Consider the following 23,524-nt stretch of genomic DNA (forward strand, 5'->3'; position numbering starts at 1 on the left):
CGGGGCTTGCTTCCAACAGCAGTAGGTAAAACACTGCTGGGTGCTTTTTCTTCCCCGCTAAATAATTTGTCAGCCTTCAGCCCCTCCCTTTAGCTGACAGATTTTTAAAAAAACACATTTCGGCAATGTCCATACAAAACAAAATGGCGGAGGCCAGGGCTGCCAGGCCTCACCCAGCCCCTGCGCTGCCTCGCCTTGGCAGGGAAATGGCGAGCGTGGGCTGTGCCGGCCTTGGCCCTGGCGGACGCCGGCCCTGCCACCAGACACCCCCGGCCGCCCCACAGAGACCCCCGGGTGCCCCACAGAGACCCCCGGGTGCCCCACAGAGACCCCCGGGTGCCACAGCGCTGCTGGGAGCCTGCCCGCGCCGTCCCCCGAGGCTGGAGGCCATGGCCACCCTGAAGGCCTGAGGGGACCGGGAGGAGACGCCCTGCTGCAGCCGCCCGGCCCTGGCCCACGGGTGGGCCGCGCTGCTTCGGTGAAATCGGTATAAAATCAACTTTGTCCAGTCCACGCGGTTCCACAATTAATGGCGCAGCGTACCAAGTGTATCCTTCAAGCGCCTTTTGTGCAAAAGTTTGCGCTGTCCTCCCATCATCCTGATTCAGAAAGATTATCCTATCTGCTTTAAATTGCTTCCAACTTGCATTTTCTTTTCTGGCTTCTTGTCACATCTCTCTCTCTGCTCCCTTTTTACACGTTATCCCCTGGTTTTCTACAGATCGAGTAAAAGCCAACCCAGATTTTCATATTTCACACACCTTTTTTTTTTTTTTTTTTTTTTTTTTTTTTTTTTAAATAAACCACTTCAAGACTCCCACTGTCCTGGGATTAGCCCTGCTAGATAATGTGTGCTTTTTTTGCAGCCGCAGAACAAAAATATTATGGTTACGTACAAAAACACGGCTTTCCACCGGCCGACAGCCATGGGAAGGGAGGAGGGCAGAGGCCGGCCGCGGTCGCAGCCGGCGCCGTCGACGTTCATCAAACCACGCTCGACCTGCTGCCAACGCAAGCAGCCTCTGCATTCATGGTCTATAGCTACAGTAACTGAACGACAAAGTTAGGGTTGCAGAAAAATTGCTTAAATAATGATGGGTCATTACAGGATGGCTGTCACCCAAAAAGAGCAGAGGGGCACCAGCCCCGGACCGACGTGGGCAGCGCGGCTGGACGGGCAGCCAGACCTCCCGACTCTGCTCCCAGGCTCACTTGCGAGGCTCGCTGTTCCTCATCCCTAAATGCAGGTTGATTTCTGACCTTAAACTACTTGACAGGCTTCCCTGGAGTATCCACCATGGTTTCCATGGAAGTCTCCTCTTTACAATGAAATAAAAAAATGTGTCTGATCTCTTCCTAACATGTTAGCAAACAGTGAAGGAAAACAACAGAAGCCTCCATGAGAAAATATTTTAGCTGTTTTGCAAAGACATAAAAATTAGTGATACAAAAAATTCCATGTTAAAATCTTAAAGATCCAACCCACAACCTCTCATTATGAAGAATATTTTACAAAGCAAACAACCTCCTTCAACTGGATGCAGCTATCTGTAGCTAGCGAGCAAGGGGTATAAAGCCTGCCCTCAGACAGCATTTCAGGCAGCATTTAATAAAATTCCAAAGATTTGGGTGCCATTTGCCACACCATATAGTGTTTACAGGGGTGTATCTCTCCAAAGAGCGGATTAAAGGTGGGCTGGATTTTTTAAACATCTCTGTCCTGTCTAAAAAGCTTGAAATGCTGAAAGCGTGGTTACGTTTTATCTGACGTGAGTCCGAGAGGAAATGGGAAGAGGGGCAGGGATGGAGTGAGCCAGTAAGAAACACAGGGAAAACCAATCACCACCACCTAGATGGTCCAGCACAGATTATACAGTTCAATTCTGGATTTATACAGATCCTGTATACATTAAAATATTAGCATGGTGTCACTGGCAAAATTGGTTCAAGGTTAAGTCAAAGATGCCATAACCGCATTCACAGGAGTCCCAGAATTTAAGAACAATTAATTCAATTTCTATTTGTTTCATTTCATAGTAACTTTGACCTTTGTATATTATTATGTTTCAAGGCACATTGAACATCTCTGAATTCCAGTGTTGTGATGTTTTGTGACATTGCTGAACAACAATACAGCAGCTCTGTCTGCTGTCTTAACTGGTAATGGTAAAAAAGAGGGGCTCCTAGCACTTGTTAAAAGTCAATTAATAAGAAGCAACCCTGTTCTAGGAAGGATCTCACCTCTCTCTTCATTTGCAGATGAATGAAAACCTCTCTCATTCCTGTTCGCTCTTTTGCAGGCGCTGTCATTTCACTAGCATTCCTCCACACCACAGCGACGGCCATGATCGAAATAACTATCTAAATGAAACCATCTGGATTCTGCACAAGTGAATTTATGTTGTGAGGTTTTCATGAGTGACAGCACAACATATCTAGAGTCGGGTGAAACTTGGCATGTGTCAGAATAAAATAGTGACATTTGAAAAATTTCTCACAATTTCTGGGAAAAAATCAGAAATGTTATAATGAGCATTTTCAAATGTTTTATTTCAACAAGGACAAGACAGTCTGGCTTTATAGTTCTGACAGTTACTGTTGCTGAAACAACACTAAGAAGCATTTTGAACTAACCATAAGGTTTTAAAACTGTTGTTCAAATACTGATGAATTCCACATGTGTGAAATGCTTCCTTTTCAGTAAAAGCTTACAAGTATACTGTTTTCAAAGGGATACACTTTGGTTCCAGTACACATGTAATGCGTATCTAGGCTCTCAGGAGCATCATAAATTTAAAGAAAAATCCAACCAAATCTCAGCACTGTTCATTTTTTATTATCGTTGCTATTTTATAACCCTGCATAAAATCAGTTCAATAATATTGGCTTTCAGTAGCATGCACTTTCAATTTTTATAACATCTGGGTGTTAAACTTAGAGGAAAGTTGTTTATTAGTTTAGGAAACAATGATGTTTATTCGCATTCTCTTTTTTCAAATAGGAAGAGCATTCATATTCATCTGGAAAGCTATAATAATTTGGTACCAGGACAAAACTGCTGAGAAAATCTAGATGATCCCTCCAGATATTTGAATGGTAGAGGAATCTTCTCACAACTAAACATACTTATGAACAAATATTTTTGCTTTCCTCAGCTGCTCGAACAAAAATCCAAGTGCCCAGAATTGGCAAACCACCAGAAAAATGGGGGTAACAAATGGATAAAATATTTATACAAAAAAATAATAAAAATAAAACCACACCAAACAGACGTAATAAAATCCTGGAGATCTCCCCCACCCTCGGTGTCCCCACCTTCCCTTCTTACACCAGGGGAAAGGGGAAACAATGCACAACTAGAGTGTGTGGCACTCGCCCTTCCCTAGCAGTGGGAAGTTATTACCTTGATTTTTGCTCCTTTTGCCTGAGTAACAAGACAAAAAAGTGGAATATGGTGTCACTATGGTTCTTCATATCTCAATTATCTCAATAATATGATTACAATAAATGAATAAATAAGGAGAAAGCTAGCAGGAATCTTACTGTTAATTTCAGCAGGACCAGAATGTCATGAGTTTGTCTTTTTAAAGGATCGGGATCCAGGGACATGCTGGAAATCTGCATTTACATTTGTGCGCGTGCATTTACATCTTCTCAGTGACCTATAACATCAATTGTTCTGCCTATTCAGAAAACGGGATTTAAACATTTTAAAATCATTTTTTTTCTGTGTCTCATCTCTACATTCTTGCTGGCCTCACCTGGCCCTGCTCTTACTTTTGGGTCCTTAAAGCAACAGATTTTCCTGATCTCCTTCCCCAGCAGTAAAACACATTTCCTCATCACCAGCCTCGCCCACCACTAGCAAGTATGTCTTTGGTTATCTGCATACCAGCAACGGCTTGAAACGCAAACATATCCATTTCTCCCTCTAGCATCAATTCTATCTTCGGAAATTTTCCATGGAAGTTTCATAAACAAAATTCTGTGACACTGGATTATACCTTATTTTAGTTAGTCTGCTACTGGAATGGTCCAAAATACCCACCCTTTCATCCTTCCAGCATAGTAAGACAAGAGTGCCTCAGCAGAGGGCACGTGTTTACAGAAAGTACATCCGACGGAACTAGCTTGGTGTCTTTGAACTGTAAGATGGTGAAGTGTGTTGACCTATGTACTAACACTGATGCCACAAAATGCTGCATGACACCCAACCCAATACACTTCACAGACTGAGAGACTAGAACAGCACAGAACTAACCCGGCACACAGCAAGTAACCTGAAAACCGGCTGACAAATCTCCAAGTGCAACTGTAAACAAGGAATCATCAGCCAGTAGTTTCCAAAAAGTTCCACAGTGATCTATTCTCAGCTGTGTAATAGTCTTACTGGAAGAAAACATGAAATCATGCTCTAATAAAGTTGCAGATGACACAAAGCGGTGGTGTGATAACTGAGGGAGAGGATTTGTCGCTGCCAGGGAGCTGGTCGTGTCGCATGGCTGAGGGGGTGCAAGGAAGCCCCACGTGCTTCGATGGGGCCAAGTCGAGACCCCCGGCTCCATGTGCACAAGAGGCAGGGCTTCGTCTTGGGAGTCAGAGATGCTACAACGGATTTGAGGATCACAGTGGTTCATCAGCTAAGCACCAGCACAGTCATTACAGACGGGGAGACATTAAGAACGTTGTGTTCACTCTTTCCTTGGCGCTCAGGCGGCTGCTGTCAGAGCTCCAGCAAGCCTGGCAGGGCCCCACGTTTGCTCCCGCTGCCTTTTCGGGGTGTCAGCCCCTGGCACTGCAGCACAAGGGCGGCGGGGCAGCCTCCGGCAAGCCGGACCACTGATGAGCACTGTCCCCGGGGAGCGGGAACGCACTGTCCCTCCGTCTGGACGGCGGCTCTCGCCTTGCCTTCTCAGGGCCCTGCCGTGATTTAAAAATATCCTTTCCCAGACTCTTAGCAAAGACACAAATCTTCTGGTTTACACTTTAACTCATTGGGCAGCACATGATACAAATGCTGAAAAACGACAGGCGTAAGAGACCATTTAGACACCAAAAACATATAAAGACCAAAGGCTTTGCATGGGATTTCAGATTGTGTCTTTATTTTAAAAAGATAAGGGGAGGGCTACGCAGGGAAATATCACCCTTCAGTATCCACCCACTACAAGCCACTGTCAGAAACGAAATACTGAGCTAGATGAACCTTAGGTCTGAACCTATTTTTATGTTCCTACTCACTCGTACACAATATTTGAGTACAGTACTGTAGCAAAGAATGCAAATCTTCCTGTGCTCCTGGCATTACTGGTGTAATTCCCGCTGGAGGGCTGTGTTAAGTTTAGAGCCCACAATTCATACAGGATGTTGACAAGTTGCAGAGAGTTCAGAAAGGAATATGAAGAACGGAAAAACAGCCTTTACAGTTACTATCCAGGAGCTCGATCTATTTAGCTTATGAAGAGAGGAGGTTAAGGGATGACTTGGTTAAAGGCTATCAATGTTTACAGGGAGAATGAAATTTTGAGATCAGGGTCCTCAATTAGTATAGGAAAACATTGACACTGAAAACAGACAAGTTCTGACTGGAAAGACGGGGGCACATTTTTAACAGTGCAAGTAATGAATTTATTACTGATGCCAGTGCTGGAGCAGGCAGGATGCTTTTTCATTACAGGTTTTTTTCAATAACATTTGGATGTTTTTTTCCTAAAAGGACAAGCTGAAATTCAAACAATTGCAAACAGAAGCAGCCTTATGACCTATATCATCCAAGGAAACAAACAGTAATGCTCCCTTTTACTTTTATAACATTGATAGTCTTCTCTCCCTTCTATCAGCAGTCCTGACAGTAATTCCAAGCGTGTAACGGGTGTGAGTATAATTCTGATCACAGATCCTCCTGGCAGATCTGGTCTGCGTTTGTGCGAGCACCAAGTAGATCTCTGGTCTCTCTGCTATTAGTCTCACCTGCGTGTGCTTTGACCCATAAAATAACATCGTACTGGTGCCACTGGTGCTTCAGCTCCCCGCCGCCTGAAGCCAGGAGCAATCACACCCATGCCACCTCTGCCAATGCCTCCCTCGCCTCTTCCTGGTGCCTGCCAACGCTGGAGAATCCTTTGAGGCACCCTGGTCCAAGCAATTTCAATCAGTCCTTAATTATCCATTCTGTATTTCCCTAATACCCAATGTCAACTACGCTCACTGTGCTTTAAGCCCATTCCTCTGTATCCTATCCAACAGGATCATAGAGAACAGATTATTCCCGTCTTTGAAGGCGTTTAAGACCATTTTCATGCCTCACTACAGTCTCCTCCTGACTCGACAGCACCAATTCTTTCTACCTTTCCTGAGAGGTCAGAGCTCTCATTAGTTTTGCCACTGGACTCCTTCCAAGTGTACCTCCTCTCGCTTGAAATGGAACCCCCCAAACTCGACACGGGGCTGCAGGCATTCCACAAACACAGACCAAAATCCCAAGATCTGTCACGTGTGTCTGAGAGCAGAACTCCACTCTCTTTTAATCCCATCTCGTTTATCAGCAATATAACATTTTGCACATTATCACCCCAATTATAAAGGCTTGTAGGTGATAATGAGATTCCACTGGATATATTCCAGCAAAGCACATTCTAGGTTTTACTAACTTCATTAACCAAGAAAAGCTGGTTGATGGCTAAAAAGTGCAATGATGCACATAATCATACCAGTTGCTTTGCTACTACAATTATAATATTAAGATGGATCTTTGAGGTACAATTTCCATGTATAATTAGTGGTTTATCCCTTCAGGAAAAAAAAAAAATCAAAAGCACCCAAAGGTTTGAACAAAATAGTTCTTACTGAAAACATAAATGCAGCCATGCACTCAGGGTCAGACTCAGAACGGGATTTGTGAGAAAACAGGAGCACAAGAATTTGGAAACTTAACACAGGCTCCCAGGGGATGTGAAACGCCAAAGTGCAAATCGCAATCCGCTCACACACTGCTGCGCACAGAGATGTGCACCCAGGACCACCCAATCTCACATGTCATCCGTGGGCATCCGTGCCCAGGGTTCCCAGGGGTAAGGAGCATGGATGGGCAGGAGCCACCTACGCCCCAGCCTCTTTGCAGGAGGGTGCAGGAGGGACCCCATAGTCCAGGGAGCGACGGAGAGCCTTGGGGGTGGACGGGGTTTGTGTGCCAGCCTAAGCTGTGAGCATGGGCACGAGATGAGCTGGGAGAAGAGCGCAGCCGAGGAACGAGAGAGAAGCCCTTTGGAGGCACACACCATGGTGGATGATAGCTTCTGTGCATGTGGCCCTGGCCAGGCACTGGGGTGGCTGCCAGTTGCATGGGTACCATTGTACATCAAGGGAAACACCAGCCCCTCAACCACACCAGGGCCTCCCCAGGGAGAGGGCTCTGCCATGGGACCCCCCTTCTCACCCGATGCAAGCACCAAGCCTCAAAGCAACGGGACCCAAGAGGTGCACAGCACTGCAGCCCAAGCCCTGACCCTCAGAGATCTCCAGGAACCCTCCCCAAACCGAGATGCGTTTGACCCGAGATGTTTACATTAACAGTCTGAGGGGCATTCGTCCTCTTGCGCAGCACAAAATGCTCTGAGAAACAACACCCTGAGATTGTGTCTCTTTTCCCATAAGATCAGAGGAGGTCAGACTCCAAACCCCAATCTCCTCCGTTCAGCTGGAGCACATGAGCTGTGGACCCCATGTCCACAACCACGTTTGCTGGAAATCTCAGGGTGGAGGTGTTGAATCTTTAATGAAGGCCTCCTTTCCCCAAAATCTTAAGTCTCAAAGTTAACTATGACTTCTGAGAAGACAAAAGATCCCAGAACATATCAGAAGCGTAGAACATTTAGACTGATTAGAAGTTCTTTCCTGTTGTTGTCTTGACTTCAGTATTCTTCAGTTGTTTCACTATTTTCTTGGTCATCACCGTTCTTCCCAATAGAGACAACTTCAATTTCAGATGAAGAAAACCAGCACCACCAAGCAAGCAGAACAATGAAGAACCCTCTGTTTACTCTTTTTACCAAATAACAAAACAGAAAACAAGAGTGCTAGTTTTCGAGTGCAAGCCTGATTTTTTCGGTTGCTTTTCTCTTGCAGTTAAATCATACTTTATCGGCTTGACAAAAAATGCAATGGCTGTTTTTCACTAGGAATTTTCTTACAAATTTAATCAAGTTGTCAGGACAAATACTATTATCCTTGCCATGCGAAATTAATGTATCAGGAACTTATCTACTGTCTTGCATGTGTGTATGACATTTATATGGATCAACTAAAATATATGTCTTCCGCTTGGTAAAATTTCACACAATAAAAAAATCTTCAGAACTGAATTTGCGGTCGTCTTAAGGTCCTTGATATGGCTGGCTCTGCCTAGCAGCTTAGCAGGAGCCTTTGCTGGATTTAATCAGCCAGGCAGACCTCAGAAGTTCTGCTGGAATTCTTGTCACTATTAGAAATATGCACTAGCATTTGCTAATTCAGGTTCAGAACCGATTCAGAAACTAAAAGCAATAAATCCTCATGCAAGTATCAAGCTCTCTCAAGTATATCCTGGAGCAATAATTTTTGGAGAGGAGGAATACATAAAGGAATGTAGAGTGTCTAGCCAAAATTTTAGTTGAAATACTCTTTTCAATGAATCCAAAACGGAAACCTCTGATTTTTCCCAAATGCATTGGCTTGGCCTTCTACTTCCATGACCTTGCACAGGAGACAAGAAAGCATGGGCAGCACGCGATGCAATCAGTACGTAAACTCTTGGCCACCCCCTTTAAGTAAGCTGGAGTTTCATCGCTGAGATCAACCAAACAGGGTTTTACCGTGCCATTGCAAGTCACCATAACATCTCTCTGTGCTTTAAAAACTCTGCAGTCTCCTGAAATCTAGCAGAAACTGCCAACTTCGAGAAAAACTGCAAATACTGTAGCAAGGCCTGCAATGGTAAGCACGTACTTAAGTGTTTGCTGAACTGGGTTTTCAGTTATTATTACCCTGGAGTTAAAAGAAAGCGTGAAACAGCATTACACGCAGGCAAAGCCGACCAACACTTCAAACTTAGATGTGTGAAACCTCCAAAATACCAGACCCTCCAAGAGGCACTGACAGCACGAACCTCTGACACACAGCTGCTGGAGCAAACACTGACAGAGGTGCATGATAATAACCTGCCAGCCACGATAAGCTCCAAAGATAGAGCGGAGACCGATGAGCCAGGATAAAGCGGAGACCGATGAGCCAGGATTTCAACTGCGGCATTTCAAAACTCACAGGCCAGGTTGCAGGCTGGTGTCGGTGGGTGCAGTCACATCAGCTGTGGTCAAGCAGCTCAGCATGGATCAGAGAGCTGTTGGTCCCCAAACACCCATCCTGCCTTCGCCGTTTCATCTTGAGTTTGAGATATTCAGTAATAATAAAGTCCAATAATATCGAGTTTGATTTCATTCATTATAAAACTGTAAAATGAACACTTTTTCTGTGCTATTTCAGGTTCACAGGATCTTTACAGAAGAACCTGATTCTCAGTTTCAACATGAGTCTTATTTGCTGTAAGAGGGAAACCTCATTCGACATTTAGAAACCAAAATGCTTATAGCATTTATTACGCTTCCCTGATGTATTTGTAAAATGCATAAACACAAATTGTTCTTAAACAAAAAACCCTTTCAGTTTTCATAAAAACTGTTTAATTTTCTCATAAACACTGTTTAATTTTCTCATAAACAGTATATATGAATTTCTATGCTACTTTGACATTCCTTTCCATGAGATATTAGTGTGAGTTATATATCCTCAGGAAAAATATGCTTCTGCTGATAAACATTTGATTCTTGGCTTGTATTTGTGTTCTGCAGTAGTTTGGATGGGCAAGTCAAAACCCTGGCTGGTCATCTACGACCTTTGCATTCTCCTTTAAATTCCATGCATTTGCAAGAGATGATGGAAAAGCTGATAGTGTCTTCTGTTTATCAGCCACGATAATTAGAGAGGATACATTTTTGATTGTAAAAATAGTCCTGTAATGGATTTTCTTTCTTGAACAGCTACTTTTTCCAACACTTTCAGCAGTGCTCTGAATCTGAAGATTTAAAAAGGTCTGTGTCCAGAAAACACTTTGCATCCTGAAAACTAGTTCAGCTTCAGCTGACAAACTTTTCTGGGGGAGAGGAAAACCCGTTTCTCTCCTCTCTGCACTGTCAGGCCCCAAAACATGAAGTCTACTCTCCTCCTCTTTGCTGTCAGCCCTGGAAAGGGCTCAGCTGTCGCCTCGGCAGCCCCCATGCATGCACGCCTACCGCTACGGCCACAGCCAGACTGATGCTGCCAGACTGCAGTTTGGACTCTGCTGAAGGCTCATCTTCAAACCATATGGGATGCAGAAGATGCCACTGCTAGAGATAAAATGAAATAGGGAAAAGGATGTCATTTTGCCGGAGAATCAAGAACTCAGCAGTCAAGCAGAGCCATATTTAGGTTGCCCATATAACTTTCTGCTATGATGTGCACATTACTTCCATGACCACTACTTGGGTTCTCCATGCCATCCAAAGACCAGGTTGTACAGTGCCCAGGTTATGAGATAGCTCATCAGTATTTTACTCCAGGTCTTTCAACAGGTGGCATTTGTCAAAGTCTGTCGTTGAATAGGATTATTCGTTTCTGCGTGGTTCTCTAGGAGCTGGTCTGGGATCACAGCCCCAGTTCTTGCAGCCCAGTTCCTCACTTGAACCTGGAACAGATACCACTGCAGTCGCAGAGAGCTGGGAGGTTTTGCTAGGTGTCGAGACCTGGGAGCCAACAGCCTAGTTCTGCTTCACTGGGGACCTACAACTGCCTCCTCTGGTTTTACACCCATGAAATGGAGACTAACATCGTGCTGGCAATGATGTACTCTTGGAAGCACCTTCATTTTTTCCTCTCAGCTCTTTCCAGTCGTCTGCGTGCAAAGAGGTGGAGCAGCGGTTCTTAGAGAGCTGCCTACCGCTGTGTGCTGCTCTGCATTTTCGATGGCTGAATCAAATTAAAAGACAGCTAAAAATACATGACGTCCCCCACCAGCTCTGTTTGCCCGGGTAAACATTTGCTGCAGTTGCCTGAGGACTGTCATGTAACTCCAAAGCGGCTGAAGATGACGGATCCGGACAGTCACTCCTGCCTCCAGAGCGGTGCGTGAAAGTTGCGGTCTACACCACTGAGAAGTCTGATACCCTGGTACAGAAACACCTAAGGTGTTTGGTTATGCAGAAATAGCCCACTGGGCTCAGCACAGATCAGAGGAGGGTGAGACCACCACTGCCTCCTTTGCAATCAAGCAGAATTCTGCCTCCTTGAAGGATCAGCTGCTTCCACACAACAAAAGCAAAAGCACGTCTTCAAAGAAAGATTCCCAAAACCAAAGTCGTATTTCACAGCTGGCTTTTACTTCCCTAACCCTCCATACCAGTGTATTTTTGCCAGTAAAAAGGGCTGGAGTCATTTCATTGCATTTATTACCGACACCCTCATGCCAGCTCAAGCCCTCCTTACCCCGAAGCCTGGCAGCCGCCGTGCCCAGGGTCCCCCACCTTCCCCACACCAGTGATGTGGAGCAGGGGCTTCCTCCCCAGAGCCCCCCGCCAGCACGGCCGCCCCACGTGCGCTTCCAGCGCAAGCCCTCGTGCACCTCTCCCTTTTGAAAAGGGAAACACTGGGGAAAGCCGTCAGCCCATGGGTGGTCGAACATCGGCACTGGAGCCGCTGGGCAGACGCCAAGTTGAAGCTCTGCTTTCATGACTTGTGTTTGCATCCGTCGCTGAAACCTAACTCGCCCGTGTTAGTCCCACCAGCTGCTTCCAATCTTCTAAAGAGAAGGATCACTCTGTGCTATAAACTTCAGCTTTCCAAACACAAGCATCATCTGCTAAGCCAAAAGCTTTAGAAAGGATCCCCGAACACTAGGCTGGGAGTCCAACCAGCACAGGCCATATCTTCCCTGTGTCAGCAGACACCTAATTTATTTTTAGTGCTGTCAGAAACAAACCACTCTTTGATATTCCAGAGGGGGAAAAAAATAATCTAAAAGTGGCGGTGAAGCTAATATTTTAAAAGACCCTTTCGAGAACTCACCAGCCTCCTGGGGGAGCTTGTCAACATCTCCCACGTTAAATGAAAGTCACTTTAACATCCACAGGGGTTTTAAAGAAAAGCTGGAACATATCAAAGCTGCTGGGATGGCAAGCTTCATAACATGCACAATAGATCAACACTTACAGACACTAAATCCTCCCCAGCCTCAAGGGAGCTAACAGCCCCCCGGAGTAAGCTCTTTTTCCTAATGTATATCTCAAATGAACTGCTAATCTCCTCTCTAAACTTGACAGCTGTCCTGCATGCATTCAAAACCCCCTGTGCTTAAACCCTTCTATCGTTCATGTTAAATGACTTATTAGATCATTTTTCCTTTAATATGAAGAAAGAAATCTTTCCTCTGACCCTATACAAAGACCTGACTGACCTGCTTTTGGCGTGCACGAGAGCAGCACCACATTGCTTTGGCCCCCCCGGGTTTCGGAGGTGTCCTGGGGAGGCAGCGACGTCCAGGGACACCGCAACCCGTGGCACGTACACTGGTGTCCACTACCACGGCTCTACAGCTCCATAGTTTTCATATATATATTCCCAGGAGCAAACCCAGGCTCAACAAATTCCTGCGGCCGGCAAGAGCTCCCATACTGGTCCCCCCAAGCAGATTACTCACTCCCAGCAGATCTGAAGGCTTCCTGCACTCGGATCGGCTTAAATCTGTGACATGGCTTCTTGCTGCTTTGAGGGACTGCAGAAAACTTTCCCCTTCGCTGGGCAGAGTTTGGCCCGTGGTGTTGAGTTCACGGTGCCAACAGCTATTTGTCACTTCTGCTCCAGCCGGTAGTTTTCCAGGGTTGCTGTGCAGCCTTGCTGCAAAAACTCACGTAAGACACCACCACCAAGACAGCTGTGGTCTTACACCGTCAAAGTCCTTACAAAGGTTGCCAAAAGGGTAGTTTGGGATAGAGTGAGAAATACTCCCAACCTCCAGTTAAGGACAAAGCAGTAGTTTTTCTTGCAGTTCTCAACATTTCAAATGAAAAGCATTTTCAAAGAAAACCAAAACACCAATGCTGCATCCTTCCTAGAAGCAGCTACTTCCCCATCACTGTTCATGACCATATTTTTTGTTTACAGTTTGAATCTGTCTGATGAAAGAGTTTCACTGAGACATCGATTTGTTCCAATGTCAGCAGTGGCATTCCCTACTATTGACCCAGCACTGTGACATGCCACCCAACGAGCCAGTGCAAGGTTGGTTGAAGTCTGATGACGCCTGACAGCACTACGGAGACCCAACCCCTGAGTCAAGCTCTTGAGTCTCTGCTCAACACCTGGAACACGAGGGGCCATTTGCAAAAGTCCGGACAGGGAAAGCAGCGGAATAACTTGTGCAACATACCTTGTACACTTGGATTGCTGACACGCGTGAGCTCTGCCAGAGCTGTTGGTCAAATAGAGGGTGCTGTTAGTGCAGTGCTGGTGACAGGTATCTATCCTTCACAGTATTTTTCTGGTCCGGATATTTTTTATGCTGCTCCACATTCTTCATTGCTCCCTGCATTAGCAGTGAGGGGAACAGTACCATTTTCCTCTCTGCCTGTGCTACTTACACTGCTACAGCATGAAGTGATTTGAAATTATTCACTCTCCAAGATTGCCTCTTAAAATGTCTAGAGAAGAAGCTGAGCGACAATTGCCCCAGCATGTGACGCTCAAGCACTCTGACTGATCACCCCGTGCCATTTCACCCATCTGTTACCTCTGCCATTCCCCACTGGCTCCAGTGCAACCTGCAAGCCCCCAGCCCTCGTGAAAACCGGGCCATCCGTTTCTGTTCAGAGAGGCAATGTCCCTGTGCCTCACTGGACAGGCCCCGAAACGCTCCACTGAAGAGAGAAAAGGCCTGTCACATAACTGCGTCTCGGAGAAAGGCTCTAGGCTGAGCCTGACGCCACACAACTCTGAAATGTCCCTGTGGTCACCTGCTGCAGAACTGCATCCCACCACGAGCACGACTCCGGAACAGACTTCTTTTGCAAATGTTTTCAGTACTGAAAGGAGCCCCGTTTCCCAACCAGAGCATTCACGCTCTGAAATGCTGCTTCCAGCCGGCTCTACTCCCCGCAGCCGTCCGCGTTGTTCCTCGGTCCTCAGCACACCCACTTCCCAGCCACTTCACGCGGCTGGAGAAGCATATCAAGGCTTTGCAGTGCAAGAAACCAGCCCTTCAGGAGGTATTTCTGATATCTGAGCTTCTGAAACCTGACGATTTCAGCTGCAAACAAACCACGTCGTAAAGCTGCTTTACCTGCCGGGGGAGCGCCTGTCAGACCTACAAATCAAGGCAGTGCACAGGGGAGACAGATTTACTACTGACAAAACTCCACCCACTGTGCTCAGCCCAGCAGCTCTTACCAGGGGCTGGAAATTAATAGGATTTTTAATTGCGGCCGCATTTTTAACTCCTCTTGCCCAAATGGAAGAGCACGCACGTGATGCTTCCCGGAGGATCTGGTTTCTGGGGAGCCAGACCGGAGGGGAATCGTCAGGGGCAGGAAAGGGGATTTGCATCTCCCCACCACGGCCCAGCGTCCAGCAGCGCGGCGGCTGCTCTGCAAAGCACCGCTCAGAGGGGTGAGAGCTGCGCCACCGAAACCCGGACCGCGGGACACCCGTGCCCGTCCTGCCGTCCGGTGTCCCTCGCACGGCACCCTCCGCGTTCACCCGCAGCCATAGCGTAGGTCAGCCCCCTCCCTTTTGGGGCTTGAGTCTACCAGTTCCACACACCCGAGCAGCGCTCCAGCGAGCGCACGTACCTGATCTGAGGCCTGACCTGAAATTTTTATTAGCTTGAGGTGATAATCATCGAACCCACCTATTAAGGGGGGGTCCAAAGAAGAGATCACCTCTGCCCCATACCACTTACGGGCACCTACGGGAAGGTATCTGTTGCCTTTAACGGCTTACCAGCTCCGAAACGCTTCCCATGTGGGGCTGCACGTTACCAAACGCGTTTGACCCTCGCACCGCTCTGCCCCGACGGCTCGGGGCCTCCGCGGGTCCCGCCCGGGACCCGCCCCCCCCGCACGTGCCGCCACACCTGCGCCGCCCGCCCCCGCCCCGCCCCGCCCCACCCCTCCCCGCCCCACCCCTCCCGCTCCCGCCGCCGCCGCCGCCGCCGCCGCGCTCCACCCCGCTCCTCCCGCCAGCCAATGAGCGGGAGGGGGGGGGGGGGTGCTGGCCGGCGGCCAATAGGAGCGCGGCGGCCGCCTCCCCCCCCCCCCCTCCCCACCCAGCTCCCCCGCTCCCGCCACCGCCCCCTATTTGAGGCGCGGCGCGCCGCCGCGCGCTCGCAGAGGCGCCGGCGGGAACCGGAGCGGCCGGTGCTCGGCTGCGGTCCCGGGGCGGGCGGGCGGGGGGGGGTGGGGGGCCGGGGAGGGCGCCCGGCGCAGCCCCGCACCGCGCTCGGGGGAGCGGGTGCTCCCTGGGCGGCTGCACCCACCCCCATGGAGGCTTTTCCCGGTGCCAAGCTGGAGCAGCACCGGCACCTCCCGCCCGTGGAGTGCCTGCCGGGCGCCCGCTACGGCGGCCGGAGTCACAGCGCCTGCGGGAACGTCTTCAACTCCTGGAACGACTACCTGGGGTTGGCCACGCTCATCACCAAGGCCGTGCGCCCCGGCAAGGGTTTCGGCGCCGAGCCCCCCTCGGTGGTGGTGGCGGCTGCCGTGCCGCCGGCCGAGGAGGAGGAAGAGGAGGAGGAGGAGGAGGAAGAGGCGGCGGGGCCGTACTTCGAGGGCGCGCTGGACTTGCACGACCTGGACCTGTGCGGGCATCACCACCACCATCATCACCACCACCACCACCACCACGGCGAGGGCCTGCTGGAGGAGCGCTTCGCCGACTTCAGCCCCTTCCCCGGGCGCGGCGGCCCCGCCGCCGTCGTTTTCGATTGCTCGGGAGAACACCCGGGCCGGGAGGGCTCGCCCCACGCTTGGGGCGGCGTGGTGGTGGCTGGCCGGTTACCGACCCACCCGCGGGCCTCCTCCCGGTTGCTCAAACCCGAGCTGCAGGTCTGCGTCTTCTGCCGGAACAACAAGGAGGCCGTGGCTCTCTACACCACCCACATCCTCAAGGGACCCGACGGCCGCGTCCTCTGCCCGGTGCTGCGGCGTTACACCTGCCCCCTCTGCGGTGCCAGCGGTGACAATGCCCACACCATCAAGTACTGTCCCCTCTCCAAAATGCAGGCGGCCAAACAGCTCAAACACGCCCGGACCGCCCTGGGGAAGAAGGGCCGTTAGGCGCCGGGACCCCGGGGGCGACCCGGGCTTCCTCCCGTCTGTTTCTTTTTGGGGTTGTTTTTGGGGGGTTTTGGTTTGGTTGGTGGTTTTTTTGTTTGGTTTTTTTTTTTTGGTTTGGTTTTTAAAGCGGATGGCGGTTTCGTTCCTTCACACGTTAATATATTATTAAAAGGCGGCGGCCGGCGCGCGCTGGCCCGCGCGGAGCCGGGCGGCGGGAATTGCGCAGCTGAGATGCACTGTATTTGTTTATTGTAAGAAAAAAAAAAAAAAAACAAAACCCACACAAATATATATATATATATGTGATTTTTACGGAAACGGATTTACGGCGAGACCTAACTGCGAGGAATGTGTGCGTGTGTGTGGGAAGGGGGGGGTGTTTAAAGCAAGAACCGGGCAGAGAACGGGGTCCGGGGGTGTGGGGGGGGTCCCCGGGCGCTTGCAGCGGGGCAGCGCTGCCCTCTGCCGCCGCTGCGGGCCCGGCCCGGCTCCGTTGTCCCGTTCCCCCCCTTCCCCGAGGCGGGGGGGAAACGGCGGCAGCCGCTCCGTGCCGTCGGGGGGGGTCCGGTTGGGTGCTGCGGGCCGGTGCTGCAGCGGAGGGGGGGGGGTTGTCGGGCGGGAGAGCTGTCGTCTTGGCTGTTAACAGCAGGGTATTTAATTGGGGTACAACACTCCGCGTTTCAGCTCTTAAAGTATATATCCGTGCAATTTTCTTCGCCGGTCTTAAAAGCGGGAAGCAAATTGTGATCAAACCTGCGCTGGGTTACTTGCTCGGTGATTTAACGCCTCCTCCCCAAAATCGCAGCATCTTACCTGGCACGATGGGAGAGCGGTGCCGTGCCCCACGGTCACCCCTGAACCGTTCCACTAGCGAGCATGGACGGCGCTGGTCTCGCAGGTCCCCGCGTCCAATACGCGGCTTTAGGGAAGGTCTGAGAGGAGAAAGCATCAAAGTTGCGTGTTCAAAAACATAATGGCTCTGGGCTGAGGTACAAACGGAGCCCTCTCTGCTGAAGGAAAGGCAGGAGGTATGGCAGAGAATAAGCTTTGATGCAGCTGGTGGTTGTGGTGGGGAATGGGGAGGTGCTGGGAAGCCCTTGGAGAGAAGAGACCTGGACAAAGCAGAAAGCTGCGACCGTAGCAGAATGGTAGAAGGGGAGGTGACATATTTTCAGGAGTTAGTTGAGAGAACATGGCTTTAACTCATCGCAAGGTGGGAGGGATTTACCCATGTGGTTAACAAATATCCTTAACACTACATAGACTATACAAAATGGTGCCGAAGACCTAGACCCCAGGTGATGGCAGCTCCTTGGTACCAAGTATCAGGGCTGCGTTGCTTCTAATCCTCAAAGAGATCAGAAATGGCTTTTATTGTGACTCGGAGGCAGGACAAGGAACAGCAGCAGGTTCATAGTTTGCTTAGGAGTCTTCCGGAGCCACAAGGCAGGTGCCCAAGTTCGAGAGGTTTATGCTGTAGGTGGCTTTACCAACACCTGTGACACGGAAGGGTACTTGGTTGGCCCTGCCAAAAGCAGGGAGGTGAGGAGAGCCTTGCGTGGGAACTGCTGGGGCATCACCGGGAGGATGAGAAAGGAGGAAGGGTCCTGCAGAAAAAGGGAGCTAGGAAAGCGAGGGGCGATGCGCGCATTCTTCTTGATATGCTGCTCAACAGGGTGGTAGGTGGGGGCAGGAGTGGGGGAGAGCCCGACAGCTGAGAATGGAGTCAAAATGTGCAGGGTGAGCTGGCGGGAGGGCCCAGCGTTCATTAATTTGTCACTGCTGTTGATGCACAGCTGCAGCAATTGGGAGGGAGAAACTGATTTTGTGTGGAAGTGTTTTCTTAAATCTTCACCAAATGGCTTCAAAGGTGGTGTCGGGTCTAATTACCAAATGCAACGGGGCAGCACTTCGTAGCGGCTGGGGCTACCCTCTCCTCGTGCTAAATACCCCTTGTATATTGTCTGTCATTCTGCGGGGCTTGCACCACGGGCTCTTCAAAGCTGTTAGATGTGTTCGGTTTTGTGATGCCTCGTCCACATAGGTTGAATCTGTATCCACCACACCTTAGAATCAAGCTCAGGTGTGATGCTATGGGAAGAGTTTTCTTCTTGTACTTTTGTTACCTCCTTGTGGGAATTTTGAAGATCAGTACATGCGTTTTAATGCAGTTGACTGTTACTGGACGCAAAAGCAAGGAAGATCTGAGAAAATCTGTCTCGGGTGTTTTCCAAGGGGTAATCCCAGCAGGGCTGGATCCCAGGTCATCCTCGCAGAGTTTGCAGTGTACCCACCCCTCCTCTCTGCTCTGTACATTAAGCTACCGTGTAGCAACAGCCCTATCAATGCCTGGAAATTCATCAAGACGCCAGAAGGTGCCCTGTCTTGGATGGCGCTGGCTTTCTGCAGCGCCCGTGTCTTCCCTCTGCCTGCCTAAGAGGAAAACTGTTGTATCGACGGCCTCTGCTGCTGCCTGTCCCTCCTGGTTCTTCTCTGGTCCTACACGCGTACTGGGGCAGCCTGGCTGCTGTGGAAAGGCCGAGAGCTGCCTGTTGTAGCCCCTACGTGGCATTAGGCGTCTGATCAAAGTCGTAACAGGTAAGGAGGTAGAATAACAGCTTCAAAAGACCAGTTGGGGGGGGGGGGGAACCAACCCCAAACTATTCCAGAGAGGAGAGGACAAGATTCAGCATCAGCACAAGGCAGCCTGAGAGCAAAGCTCTTCAGTTACATGATCGTTCAACAGGACAATTTGCCCTTTAAAGTTTTACAAGTCAGTGTCTACAAAGACCGAACCTTTAAGGACATTTCAGGGTTTTTTAAGTAAGCTGCTGCCATTTCCTGTGCACCAGCACACTCCTTGTGGCACTGAGTGAGCTGAAACATGCTTGTTCTTGGTCATTCTGAAATGCTTATTACAATAGATAGTGCTTATAGTGTTACTTTGCTTAAATAGTGGAAACCATTTACATTAGTAATTTAAATCCTAGGAACAGCAAATAGCTTAATCTGAAAGCAGCCCTGGTTGGAGCTGTTGTATGCTCCACAGAAGAGGTCTAAGAAAAGCCAGATATTTTCATTTATTCTACAGGCATCTGCAAATTGAACTATTATGGCCACTTGTTTAAATGAAATACTTTTATCTTCAGAGAATTACTTTATTACAGGGAAATATTCCTAAGCATGTAAGTGATGGAATCTTTTCCATAGTGATATTCTCATAAGAGGAGTGAACACAGTATCGGATAGCCTGTAATCATCCTCAGTTGGTACTAGCCTCGGCAATAAGCAAGCTACTTCTAATTAAAAACTACTTTCATGTGCATAGATAGCTTGGTCCAGCTGAAGTCAGGTAAGTCTGGACCCATCTTTTATTTAGACAGAGTTTGGTCTCAGTCTGCTGACCAGGGTGCCTCAGGTAGCTGCTTTGCTGTAGGGCTAAACCATGATGGTTATAAAATGTCTTTCCTTCCCATAGATGTGCCAGTTTCACCCACCAAATATATAGGTTAATATATAATGGAGATAGTTTGCTAAGTCACATGGGGAGGAAGATAATTACTTCTAATATGCCTGTTGTCTGGGCAAAACAGAACTGATAATGCGAAATACAGAAAAAGATGTAGCAAAGCCAGTAGACCGTTCTCCTGCCCAAGAGTGAAAGGACTAACAAAGCCTGACTTGCAGCAAGGGAGATTTTCATTAGCAAAAAGCAGTGGAATAGCTTGTAGAATCTCCAGCCTACCATAATTAAATGCAGTAATAATTGCTTTTCAGAGGAGGACCACAGAGAGTGTAGAGCACTTCAGTTCTAGCTGGTCCTGCCCTGGCAAAATAGGAAGAATTGGGCGTTCTTGTTATGCCAGTCGCGTGCCTACTCCTTGCAATTCTGTAGTAAACCACACAGGATGGGTACTAGTGCCTGAATAACAGGTAAATTTTGAATCTTACATTTCACTGACCTAACACCTTCGCTTTGGAGGCTTACACAATTTAACGGTACCTTTTAGTTACAGAAGGAAAACTTCTTACATATAGCAGTTGCTGTCAATGACTGCAGCCCAGGGATATTAAAACAACAACAGATACATTTTGTTTACAGCAAGACGAGAGTTCCAGGACTCTTTCTGTTTGAGATTACCTCCTGGCTGTCCACCAGCCCAGCGGCACCGTAGCTCCCCAGCGTGCTCCTGCTCCTGCTCCTGCTCCTCACCGCACCGAGGCCCATCTACCCAAGGTCAGGACGTCTCCTGAGATGCAGTCGTGGCTGTGCCCAGACTGGAGTGGCACCACTTCATCCGTTGCCCCGGCCCTGGTCTGCCAGTTCTGATCAAATAGTGATTTTATTTTTTAGAACAAAGGCACTTGAGAGAAAATATAATTAAATTGTCTATACCCTACTTCTGCTGAGCACTCTGATGGTCCTCAGCCCTGCTCACCAGCTGGGGTCAGTCACTGGGCTGCTCCTGGAGCAGGAAAGAAACGGAACTGTTCGTACCTGATCACCTGCCTTGCTCTGCTCTTGGAGATGTGTTCTAATCGAGCAACATTTGCATCCGTTTAACCAGCAGTAGCCGTAAGTTCTGCCTTCTAAATATAGCGTGTGACAGTTTTGTCGTCTTCTAAGGTTCACTGAAAATTTTAGATGTTTAACTGAACATGAATCGATCAAACACAGCCATGCCTGTCAGAGAATTCATTTGACTTCATCAACGTTTTCAGGTAACAAAACTTTGTGCTAATGTATAATTATGGCAGTAGGTGGAGGTTTTAGCTGTTGGATTTGGTCAGTGGTGGGTTTTGATCACTGTAGTTAGTATTCTGTCTAAAATGATCAAGGAGTAAAATAAACACACTGGCAATGTCTGTAAAGCTTGTATCTTGCAGATCTTTTCTCAAGCTGCCCAGTCCTGAGAATTTTACACGCGTTGGCAACATTATCACAATCTTAAATAATGGAAGTTAAGAACACAGATTTGGGAACAGAGCCTTAGCTGGTACAATGATCGCTAACATTTATCCCCATGTAAAAATGGCTTTGGATAAAATTAAAAATATGTAACTGGAGGGATAATCACTCTTTACATCTTGCTGATGACTGGAAAAGCAAACGTTGCACCCATCTTCCAAAAAGGCCAAAAGGACCATCGGAGAAACTGTGGGCCAGATGGTGTCACTTCAGCCCCTGGGGAAATCGTGGAGGAGGTAATTTCAGAGCATGTTTTTGGGCACATGCAGGAGGTGGTGACTGGGAGCAGCTGGGTGACTGGCAGAATGAGGGTAAATCCTGCCTTCTACAACACAGTAACTTTGTGGACAAGGGAAGGAACAGCAGATGTTCTTCATCTCAACTTTAGCGAGGCTTTCGATGCTGTCTCACACAATATTCTTGTACCCAAGTTAGGATGTTACAGCCTAGGTAACAAGGTGGGCAGAAAAAATAGTTGGATGTTGAAGCTCAGCATCGTGGCCAACGGGCTGGACTGCACCTGGAGCGGGGTATGACAGGGGTCTGTCCCGTGACCTGGCCTGACATCTTTCTCGAGGACCTGGAGGCGTCGGCACCGGAGCAGCAGGACCAGCCAACACGCTCGGGGCAGGGCTGCCATCCGGAGGGACTGAGACAGGCTGGGCAGGAGCCTGGTGAAATTCAACACGAAGGGCAGAGTCCTGCACTGCCAAGGAAGAAGCCCTTCCAACGATAGACTGGGGGGAGGCTCAGATGCCTCCGGGGCCCTGGCAGGCAAAAAGCTGAGCCTGAGTCAGCAGATGTCCGGCTGTTCTGAACAGGACCATAGCCTGCAGATGAGCAGAGCATCCCCGTCAGCAGACCTCATCTCGACTGCTGCAGGCAGATTTGGGTCCCATTGCCCACCATACAAGGAGGACATGGCCGAATCTGAGTAAGTTCAGCAGAGGACCGACAGGACAGTCAGGGGCTGAAGCACTTGCCTGGGAAGAAAGGCTGAGGGGACAGGGCTTGTTCAGCCTGGAGAAGAGAAGGCTCTGGGGAGACCTAACGGCAGCCACCCAGTGCCTAGCAGGAAGTGACTGGGAAAATACAGACTTCTCACAGCAGTGCATAGGCAGGAGGCTGAGAGACACTGGGTAGAAGCTGAAAAGAGAGAGGGTTATGCTTTTTGAGGGCCACAAAAATGATCAGAGGGCTGGAACACCTCTCCTATGAAGACAGGCTGAGAGAGTTGGGGTTGTTCAGCCTGGAGAGGCTCTGGGGAGACCCGATTGTGGCCTTTCGATACTTAAAGGGGGCTTATGGGGACAGTAGTAGGGTCTGTAGCGATAGGACAAGGGGTAATGGTTTTAAACTTAAAGGCGGGTAGATTCAGACTAGATACAAGGAAGAAACTTTTTACGATGAGGGTGGTGAAACACTGGCACAGGCTGCCCAGAGAGGTGGTCGTGCCCCATCCCTCGGAACTTTCAAGGTCAGGTTGGACGGGGCTCTGAGCAACCTGATCTAGTTGAAGATGCCCCTGCTCATTGCAGGGGGGGTTGGACTAGATGACCTTTAAAGGTCCCTTCCAACCCAAACTATTCCATGATTCTATGATTTTTTGGTGTGGGAGCAGTCAAGCAGTGGAAGAGGCTACCCAGAAAAGTTGAAAACCTCCAAGGCTGTGGACTGCACAAGACCACACTGGAGAAACATGGTTCTGAGTAACACAATCATTTGACAGCCAGAGGTGAAGTGAGCTCCTGGAGTCCCTTTTAACAGGAATAATCCTGTGATCCTGCAACACAGAACGTAAGGACAGCAAGAGGCAGCCAAACAGCAGTAGCACCCACTACTCCAAATCCAGTAAGTGCTCTGTTACTGGATAGCTGCCGTCCTCTAGTTCCATCCTTTGTAGGACTGTACGATGAACAAAAACATAGCAAAAAACCCCAAAGACTTAGAAGACACTACTGCCCTGAAGGAATTCTGTGACTCAACAAGCAATGAGATGACAGGCTCCCAAGGCACAAAAACTCAGAAGATCTCAGAAGATGACTCCGAGAGCAAGTTTCTCCTGAGAAACCTACTGGTCCTGGATAACTCAGAAGAGGGCAGGAAAAGGACAAGAGGAGTATGACAACTTTTGTTCACACACATTAAAATTAAACCAGGT

General features: G+C 48.8%; 1 protein-coding gene across 1 annotated transcript; it reads left to right on the top strand.

Moving 5' to 3' along the window:
• The first annotated feature begins 15,516 nt into the window (after positions 1-15,516).
• On the top strand, positions 15,517-16,671 carry NANOS1 (nanos C2HC-type zinc finger 1). The gene has a single exon (XM_052799338.1). It carries the CDS (start codon positions 15,600-15,602, stop codon positions 16,392-16,394), a length of 795 nt encoding a protein of 264 aa, XP_052655298.1. The 5' UTR covers positions 15,517-15,599; the 3' UTR covers positions 16,395-16,671.
• Positions 16,672-23,524: the final 6,853 nt, after the last annotated feature.

The sequence above is a fragment of the Harpia harpyja genome, chromosome 10 (genome assembly GCF_026419915.1).
Source record: "Harpia harpyja isolate bHarHar1 chromosome 10, bHarHar1 primary haplotype, whole genome shotgun sequence".
NCBI classification, from domain to species: Eukaryota; Metazoa; Chordata; class Aves; order Accipitriformes; family Accipitridae; genus Harpia; species Harpia harpyja.